The sequence below is a fragment of the Phaethon lepturus genome, unplaced genomic scaffold, assembly GCF_000687285.1.
Source record: "Phaethon lepturus isolate BGI_N335 unplaced genomic scaffold, ASM68728v1 scaffold29063, whole genome shotgun sequence".
Classification (NCBI taxonomy): domain Eukaryota; kingdom Metazoa; phylum Chordata; class Aves; order Phaethontiformes; family Phaethontidae; genus Phaethon; species Phaethon lepturus.
In genome coordinates, this window is record NW_010530210.1 from 3,977 (window position 1) to 13,038 (window position 9,062).

A 9,062-nucleotide genomic window follows, 5' to 3' on the forward strand; every position below is an offset into this window, starting at 1 on the left:
CCCCGGCCGTCACTGGGGCGGGGGGGACACAAAGCAGTAACAAGCCACTCTGAAACAACCACTGGTTTTGCTCCACCAAAGAAAATATGTTTCTGGCTGAAGCATTTTGCTGAACTCAATCGCTCAAAGGGTTTGGTTCTTAACCAGGTAAATTTTGACTTATTTGGGAAAGAGGGAAACGGCAGCTCGGAGGTTGTTTCCCAGCTCCCATCTCCATGAGCAAAGCCCCAGAGCAGCCTCGGGACAGGGCAGTGAGCAGCCTGGCCAGCTGGGGACACGCCAGCCGGGACGTGAACCCACACGGCCCCTCGAGGACAAGGCAACACCTCTGTGCCACCCACAGAGGGGTATCCTGCTATTATCCTGTTATCCTACAGAGGCTGTATCCTTCTGGATACAGCCAGCCCTCCGCCAGACTTGCTCTCCCCACCCAAACCACCCAAAAGGGGACAGGGCATCTCACCACACGCAGAGAAAGCTCTCCGCCAGCCCGGCCCCGCAGCAAGGGCAGCGACGCCCGGGCGGACGGGCACCACCAGCCCTTGGAGCCCTGCACTGACGACACCACGGAGCCTCCGGTCTTTACTGGGATGGCAAACCCCAGCCCGGTCTGACTGCTCGAGCCGGCTGCTGCCCAGCAGGAAACCCCCGCGTGGGCGTAGGAAGCTTCCTTTGCTGGGTCTCACAGGCGTTTTTGAGAGCGAGCTTCGAAGCCCCTGCAGCGGGAGGTCTGGAGAGGGACTCTGGGGCTGCACGTAGCTGAATTTCAGCCTTTCAGCCGGGAGATGTCCTCATCCCCTCAGCCTGAACCTCCTGCTAAGTCTGAGGAGGAAACCGATGGACCTTCGCACCAGGCAGCAGTATCCTGCTCCCTCGCTCAGCGCCAGGCTCAGCTCCAGCCGGAGACAAAGCCCGCGTGCTTCCGGCCTGAAGAGCCGCTCGCAAAAGGCCGGCGTGCTTCGGGCCGGAAGAGCCGCTCGCGCTCTGCCGAGGCACGGGACAACGAAACGGGAACGCGCAGCCCGGCCTCACCGTGCCCAATTTCGGGGATCCGTTTGGCGAGGCGAGGTGAAAAGCTTTGGTTAGGCGAGGAAGCAAAGCCACGCACCTGCTGCGGGCGCTGGGGAGGCTGGAGGCGTCCCCCAGGCAGAGGGGGGGGCGAAGGAGGCTGAGGAAGCATCCCGGGCGGGAGAGACAGGACTCGGCACAGAGTTCACCTCCTTCTGCAGGAAAGGGCTGCGAAGCTTGCCTGGAAAAGGAGTCAAACGTGCTGCAGGAGCCGGGCAGGCACGGAGGCTTCCAGCTGCACGGCGACAGCCCCGTGACTCCCCAGGAATCACAGGAGTTAGTCACCGAGGGGTGTTGTCGGATGCTTTTTGCTTTAGGAGCCCACTGCTTGGTTATCCTCCTAAGCAGGATTTTCCAGCTGTAATCCTGGTCGTGGAAAACAAGTTTGTCTACTGGTTGCAACAGTAGCTGCAGTCAAGCAAGAAAAAAAAAAAAAAAAAAAAAAAAAATTGTTTACTTACAAGAATTCAGAGAAGCTCCGGCTGGATTAGACAGCTGTTCGGTAGGACTTCTGTAATCTCTGTTTTCACAGAGCAGGACCAGCAACTGGGAGGGGTACAACTCAAACCGGCCGCTGCCAGCCTTCGAAGCCAGCGCACTTCCCTTTGGCAGAAGGTAACTACTCACTGTTATCTCGCCCGTCTGTGCCTCTGGACGCAAACAAAAGCGAAGCAGGAGAGTTACCAGACAAGCCCTACCCAAGCACAGCAGTGAATAAGCACCAAGACTTGCCAGCCTACCCTTAGCCCATGGGTTTTGTGGGTGCCAGGGCATTTGTCTTCCTTTCCTCTACTGAAAAAACATCAAATACTAACACAAATGAGGCAAATCCCGAGGGATTTCTCAGCCTCAGAAATCAGCCTCCCCCCGTGAGGTTTAAACGGCAAGACAGACATTTTCCCACCGTGGCATTTCATCCTGTCCCACCGATGGCTTGTCTACCCAAGAAAGTGCATTTGTGCCTCTACCACAAAATAAAAGCGCTTATTCCAAATTAATTCAAGCTAGTTTCAAGGAGGTTGAGCTGACTGAGGAGACATTCACCCAGGGATTCTCAAGGACTTCCTCGGCTAGTTTCAGCCTTGCTTTTCACAGCTTCCTGGCTTTTTATCTGATAGATCAGGTCAGCCTCTTCTAAAGGGACACACTCCTGCTTGGTTCAACCAGTGCAAAAAATCATGTGGAATCTGTGGCGGTCACGATAGATTGTGACAGTGGTGCCTTTCTGGCATTAATATATTTCGTTTTCCTTAAAAAAATTGAATTTAAGCTTCAGGAGTGGAGTCCAAGTATGGAAAACTCCTGTCTCGGCTGTTAAAACCTGGCACAGCCGGCAGCAAGAGCCTTACCACGAAAAACGTCGTGCGAGCTGGGCGTGAGACATTGCTCTGCCCACGGCAGAGAGCACCAGGTGTGACGAGAGCTACCTGTGCTCAGCGGGAACTGCGGCCTCACAGGTAACACACCATCCCAGACACATGCTCTCCCCATCGGGAGCACGCTCTGCGCACGGATTTACCCGGTGCGGGGAACGGGAACCAGCTCACGCTGCCTGACCCGCTGCGAGCGTTGCACCCTGCGCCGTACCCGGCTGAGCAGCTGTCACCGCGTCCACTGGCACCGACTTCTCCCTCTGCTTGAAGATGTCCCGGGGGTTCACCGCCCTCTGCGCTATCAGCGACGCAGCCTCCTGAGAAGGTGAAGAGCGCACAGACCCCGCGGTCAAGGCACTCCAGCCCCGAGGTGGGGAGCAGCACAAGGTGGGGAGCTGAACCCCCGCAAGCAAAGCGCTCGGGCTCCCGGCAGCGTACCTGGGCTTTCTCCACCGATTCGCTTCTCTTGAAGCCCTTCCGCTGCCTGGCCTCATACTCCTCGGCTTGCTCCTTCTGCAGCACAAGAGAGGGTCTGCTGCAGCCTCGGCAGGCACCAAGCCAGCCCCCTCCTTCCCCATCCAGCCCCACGGACCAGAGAAACGGGAACAAGGAACAGACACGGCAATGGAGGGTGAATGGGGAGGGAAGCTCCTGGATCTGGGAGCGAGATGCAGGTTTGCTGGGCTGAGGACCTGGTTTCTTCCAGTGTCCCCAGGCTCTTCTCCAGAAAAGAGGTTTAAACTCTGCTCTAGCGGCTGGACCGGCCGTTAGCAGCACGCAGCCAGCGTGAGCAGAGATATAAAGCAAGGTCCAACGAAATCAAAGCCCATCCAGCGAAGAGCAGGAGACCTGGAGGAGCAGCCCATAGCACCTCTCCTGCCAGAGCGTGTCCGTGGGTCTCTCCACATCCCCCAACTGCCACAGCAGTGCCCGGGGAGCTCCTCCACCACCCTCCTGCCTCTGCCCGCAGCGTCGTCTGCGCCACGGCACCCTGTCCTCTCTGTCATGGGGGATGCGTGAAGAAACCCCACCATGGGGGACAACGCTGAAGCTCACCCACTGCTGCTGCTCCTTGTCCCTGTTCTCTGCCTCCTGCTGCTGCTGGAGTCTCCTGTGGTGACAAGTAACACATCGGGGTTAACGAGCAGGCAGGACACGCAGTCTGCTGTGCGTGGAGCTGCTCTGGGACCTCACCCTGCGGCAGCCACATGGGGAAGACCAGAGGAAGGACATTCCCTCTCACCTCTGGGGACAGATGAGGAGCCACAGGCACCCCCGGAGCCGTGCAGAGGGCAACAGCAGGGAGAGAGGGGCAGAGCAGCAGGAGCTGCTTCAAACAGTGGGACCAAACTGGGGAAATCTTTTCCTTCAGGGGCACGGACAGGAGCATCCGGCACAGAGCGGCTGGGCGGACTTCCCCATCCGAGCTGAAAACAGGAAGGCAGTGCCTGCTGCTGCTTGCAGAAGTGAGCTCCACCACCTAACAGGGGTCACGCCGGGCTCGGAGAGGAAGGAAATCCGCACAATGCCGGTCCCCGTACGCGCCGCCTCCTCTCTGCAGGGCGCAGAGCCCTCCGGCAGCCGGCCTGGGCCTCCGGTACCCCACAAACGGTGGCCATAGGTTTTAACGACGTGTTTCAGAAGCACCCTGCAAGGCAGGGACTTGCTCCTGGGGGCAGGACCCACGGGCAGGGAGACCCACGGATGATGCTGGACAAGCAGGCAAAGTCGTCAGCAGCTTGGCCGGGGAGAAGATGCTCTCCCCACGCCAGGGGCTTGCCGGGGGACACCCAGCCGAGGAGCCCACAGGTCAGCCAGCCCAAACCTCTGCCACCACTCCAGGAAGCTGAGCAAAGGCAAACGCAACTCATTCGCACGTCAGCAGGAGCAGACCGACGCTCAGGTCGCACGGGGGTACCAGGAGGATCGGACCTGCCGATCACGGTGCCCGAGGGCAGCACGCCATGGCGGCGGCCGGACGGGGCCGGGCGCGGGAGCGAGCCTGCCCCAGCGCAAGCCGAGGCAGATGCCCTCTGCTTTAAAGGAGGTTTCCTGGAATCGCAGCGACTGCAGCAGCAGGGAATGCAGTGACACGATCTGCTGCTCCCTGAGGATCAACCCTCCGCTGGCAGCACAGGGGCTAGAGCAGGGACAGCAGCTTGGAAGAGGTGGTGACAAGGGCACAGAGCACAACCGAGAGCAAAGCTGAGAGCGGGATGGGCTCCCGGCATCGTTACAAACACTCGCCAGCAGCAGGGACTCACTTCTGGGCTTCGATTTCGTTGGATCTCGCTTTATATCTCTGTTCTCGCCCTGCTGCTTCCTGCAGCTCCCGCTCCCGACGCTCTCTCTCTAGCTGCTGCCGCTCCTCCTCTGCTCTCCTCTTCTCCTCCAGCCGTCGGTTTTCTTCATCTTTCTAATGGGAGACGTGCATCAAATCATGGGTTGAATGCTGCCAGCTCTGAGAAACCCCCCTGCTACTTGCCCGCCGTGCTGTGCCACCAGCCAGCACGGCAGATCTCCTGGCAGCTCCCAGGGCACGCGGCACCCATAACACTTCCACAGCCTGAAGGTTCAGACACTACTGCTAAACCACTGTAAAACCCTGGTGTAAAACAACCTGAATGGGAAGCAAATACAGAGCAGACACGGCCCGCTGTTCAGTCTTGGGGAGCTGCCTTCAGAATGGTCAAAAACAGCCCCCTCACCCAAATGGAGTTTGCCATCCACCGGGCGCCGGGCTGCAGCTCAGCCCTCTCCCCCTGCGCCTGCCCCAGCAGGCCTGAGCCAAACTAAGAGGAGATAAAAAGCATCTTGCTCTTCAAGACCAATTTCCCCCTCCCCTTGCGCCCCGAGGCGGCAGGACCTCTGAGCCAGCCCCGCTCCACGCTGCTTTCTGACCCATCCATCATCCCCTCTCTGCCAGACGCTGACTCTGGGCAGGAAAGCCCAGGTCAGAGAGGGAAGATGCAGACGGAGAGAAATCTCCAGCTACACCCAAATGCCTCGTTCTCCTCTTGCCTGGCTGCTGCTGAGAAGCGGCAGCACTCACCTCAGCTTTGGCCCAGAAATTATCTTTATTGACTCTCTTGATTTCGGACATTGCATTCGTCTTCTGGTAGACAGAGCCCTGGGGGAGGCAGAAGGCAGCGGGTGTGAGCAGTAGTCACCGAGCAATCACAATTTTCACATTCCTCTGCAGAAATGTGTCCCTGTGTGGCTTTCTGACAGCTTTATCCTGCTGATACGGGACCGGCCGGACCCTTTTTGCCTTCCCCTGGCAGAGGGCACCCAGCCCCACACAGCCAAGGACCAGCAGGCTGGGTTGAAAGGGTCAGTGGAAGAAATTCAGCATCAAGAAGGAAAAATAGAGATGCTTTGTGATGGAAAGTAACAGCAAACCCAGCACGGTCCCGCATTGAGCACAGTCCGTGACTTTTTAGAAGTTACTATAACCTGGTGCTTTGCCCCAGACTTTAAAGGAGGGCTGGCTGAGCCCAGTGACCTGCGTGTTGCCAAAAACGGGGACTTCCAGCCTGGTCTTCCTCTTGCCTCAAGCAAAAATCAGGTTGCTAAAGCGCTGCAGAGCCCAGGCTGGAGCAGCCAGCAAAGTGACCGGGACACGTGTGAAGCTGGCACCGCCGCACCAAAGCGGGGCCGGGGGAGAGCGAGGGTCTTCCACAGCTCCGGTTTGCCCTACAGCCACATCTCAGAGCAGGGTCAAGCGATGCAGAGTCAAAGAGCATGTGCAGCTGAGCTTCTCCTTGGTACAGCTGAGAAAACTCACTGCTTGGTGTCAGTGTTAAAAAACAACCTTCCTACAGAACATTTCCACGTAGACAGAAAGGCGGTTGCCGAGATCTCTGGCCTCGACACTTCACAGCACAGATTCCATTTGCAAGCAGGTCAAAATGCCGCTGCACTGACACATCTCGTTCCCCATCCCTCAGCTACCCCACAGCTTCGGAGAAGCCCCAGGCCTTGCAGATAGGCTGGACGTTTGAAAAGCTGGAGCTTTTATGTCTCTCAAAAACTGAACAGGACTGGGGGGAAGCAGTCCTGCTTAAAAAAAATGGTTGGGCCTATGGAGAAGAGAGCGCAGGCTTTCTGTTTGCTGCAAGGACGTCTCGGCTCTGCCACCACCCCATGCTCTTGCCCTGATTCACTCCACAATGAGCCAGAGAGAGGAACCGGCCCTGGGCAAAATCGTCGGTGCTTCCTCAGCCACGTCAAAGCACGGGGACCCCCTTGCACTGCAGGGTGACAGTGGTCCTGGACTCTGCCCCTGCCCAGCCGCAAGCCCAGAGGAACCAAAAAGCCCTCACGGAGCGAACTCACCACAGGAGCTTGAGGGCCCGAGTCCTGGAACTTGCTGCTCTCCTTGTGGAAGTTGTAGTTGGCCCCAGAGGCCTTGGCAACCTTCTCCATGATGAGTTCAGGCTCCACGTCCTCCTCTGCACGAGCGTTGATGGTGACGTGAGCCCCCTGAACAGGGAGAAAGCCAGCACAGGAGTGACAGGTGACTCTAGAAGCCACTAAACCCACCACGCCGCTTCGACAGGTCCAGTCTACGTTCCCAGAGCTCCCAAGGGAAGGCAAAGGGCTCAGGTGAGAAAGGGAGGTCACCAGACATGATAAGATAATGCAGTGCTAGTGAAGCAGATGCCCAGTGAGGGACAGAGGCTGGTTTTGCCTCCTCAAAACCTCTTGCAGTCGAAAATAGCTCTGGCTATTTTCGACTGCAAGAGGTTTGTGTCGCAAATCAGCCTCTGAGCGGCAGGTCTGGGCGCTCCCGCAGCGCGGGGAGTACTGAGTGCCGGGGCGGCACTCCCCAGCCTCTCTCAGCCATGGTCTTGCTGGCAAACGTGACTCTGTGCCACCCGAGAGCCATGCAGGGCGCGTGTTCCCCAGCCCGGGGCCCACCGACCCAGGGAGGACGCAGTGAAAAGAGGACCAGACCTTTAGGAAGTTTGCTACGGTGCTGACGTGGTTGGCACAGGCTCCTTTCCTCACGTCATTCACGCCTTCGCCAGTCTGCAAAGAGAAACCATCGGCATGTGCTTACCACAAAGTCCCACCCAAGGCTGTTTTTATAGCAGCAGCACCCTGATCTAAGCCTGCAGACCATCCACGCCGGCCATGGCGAGGGCTTCACCAGGGCTCACTGCCTGGAAAAAGACCCCGCTCTGCAGCCAGCGCTGCTCGGAGGGAGACGGCGAGCCCCCTGCCCAGGGACAACGGCCACACAGCGAGGGCTCCAGGCTCCTGCTGATCCTCCAATGCTTCACTCAACCCACCTTAGATGGGTTCAGAGCCGTTCGCCGGCAGCGGCACCGCCAGCTGAGCAAGACACACGGCCAAAGAGATGCAACGGAAAAGTGAATCTTCCCAGCCTCTGTTTGCCTGCGTCCACGGGGTTTGGAGTACGTACCCGCAGCGGTGGGCATGGTACGCGCTCGGTATTGCAGCTTGGCGGAAGGGATTCAACACGCTGGCTGCCGAGCATTCGGCAACCACGACTCAAGAGAGAATTGAAGGGAGAAACAGTGATTTATCTCCACCAGGTGCCTCCCGGGAAAGGCAGAGATCTGCACCCACTCACCCAGTTGACAAGGACGTATTTGGGCAGGCCGGAGTTGGGATCCTTCACCCTACAGAAGGCATACATCACCTTCCCGCTGTTAAGCTCCTCCACCATCTCCTCCAGGCCACCATCTGCCCCAGGAGAGAAAGGAGAGGGTGTCAGACAAGCAGATTACGTACACATGGTGGGACTGGCCAAGCCCGCAGGGGTTGCAGCCTCCCGGCTGTTTATTTCCTGGAGATTATGCCTGTTAGATTTGGAGTTGTCCTACACCAAGAGTATTTCAGACCCCTCAAGTTTACCCTAGTCCTTCTGTTACCCGCTCGTTTGTGAAGGAGCCGAGCCTCAGCCCGCTCTCACCCACACCCCCGTCCCCGGCAGCCTTCGCCACACAGTTCCTCTTCCTCAGAGCTTCGCTGCGACAAGCACAACCCCACGTACGGAAAGATCCCAGGTCCATAATGCAAGTCAAGTGATGACAGAGAAGGGACAGGAGATGCTCACATGCCCCAGACTAATTAGAGGCTTTAACCGGGGCAGGCAGCTGCAAACCCTGCCCACAGGTTCCTGTGCCAAACCGTGCTGCGATGGCGCCGGCAAGCGCCTCCACCACCACAAAACAGCTCGACGAAGATCAGAAAGGTCCCAAAAAGTGGCAGAGGAACTGGCTACCCCTTGTTCCCATCCCACCTTCTAAGTCCGGCGGCGGCTGTGACGAGCCCTGCTTCGTCAAACGGGAAGTAGATGAGAAACCGAGAGGCTGGCGCAAGGTAAGGTCACGCTCACCAACCGCAGGAAGAAACTCCTGCCCTCGCACTTTCCTCGCTGGTGATAAACCCACGGGGCCCCTCCAGGAAGGTCTTTGCAGGGGCTGCTCTCAGCTGCGAGCTCGGGGATGAAGGAGGAGGGCTCACCTCTGCACGGGGGGGCAAAAATTGTGCAAGGCTCGGCGGAGGGGCTGTGCAAGACGGGCGAGCGATGGAACGTGCTACGTTGCCCCACGAACCGCAGCATCACTCCCGCTAGAAGCGTATGCC

At 58.3% G+C, this 9,062-nt stretch overlaps 1 protein-coding gene across 1 annotated transcript in view; it reads right to left on the reverse strand.

The window, feature by feature from the left end:
- DBNL (drebrin-like) overlaps positions 1-8,485 on the reverse strand; it is an 11,164-nt gene extending 2,679 nt beyond the window's left edge. The window contains exons 1-10 of the mRNA XM_010284209.1: positions 8,386-8,485; positions 8,044-8,156; positions 7,401-7,475; positions 6,780-6,926; positions 5,494-5,571; positions 4,706-4,857; positions 3,498-3,552; positions 2,880-2,954; positions 2,656-2,758; positions 1,109-1,249 (exon numbers count right to left, since the gene is read on the reverse strand). Of these exons, the coding sequence (XP_010282511.1) occupies positions 1,109-1,249; positions 2,656-2,758; positions 2,880-2,954; positions 3,498-3,552; positions 4,706-4,857; positions 5,494-5,571; positions 6,780-6,926; positions 7,401-7,475; positions 8,044-8,156; positions 8,386-8,485 (1,039 nt within the window). The remainder of the gene's footprint in view (positions 1-1,108; positions 1,250-2,655; positions 2,759-2,879; positions 2,955-3,497; positions 3,553-4,705; positions 4,858-5,493; positions 5,572-6,779; positions 6,927-7,400; positions 7,476-8,043; positions 8,157-8,385) is intronic.
- Between the last annotated feature and the right edge of the window lie 577 nt (positions 8,486-9,062).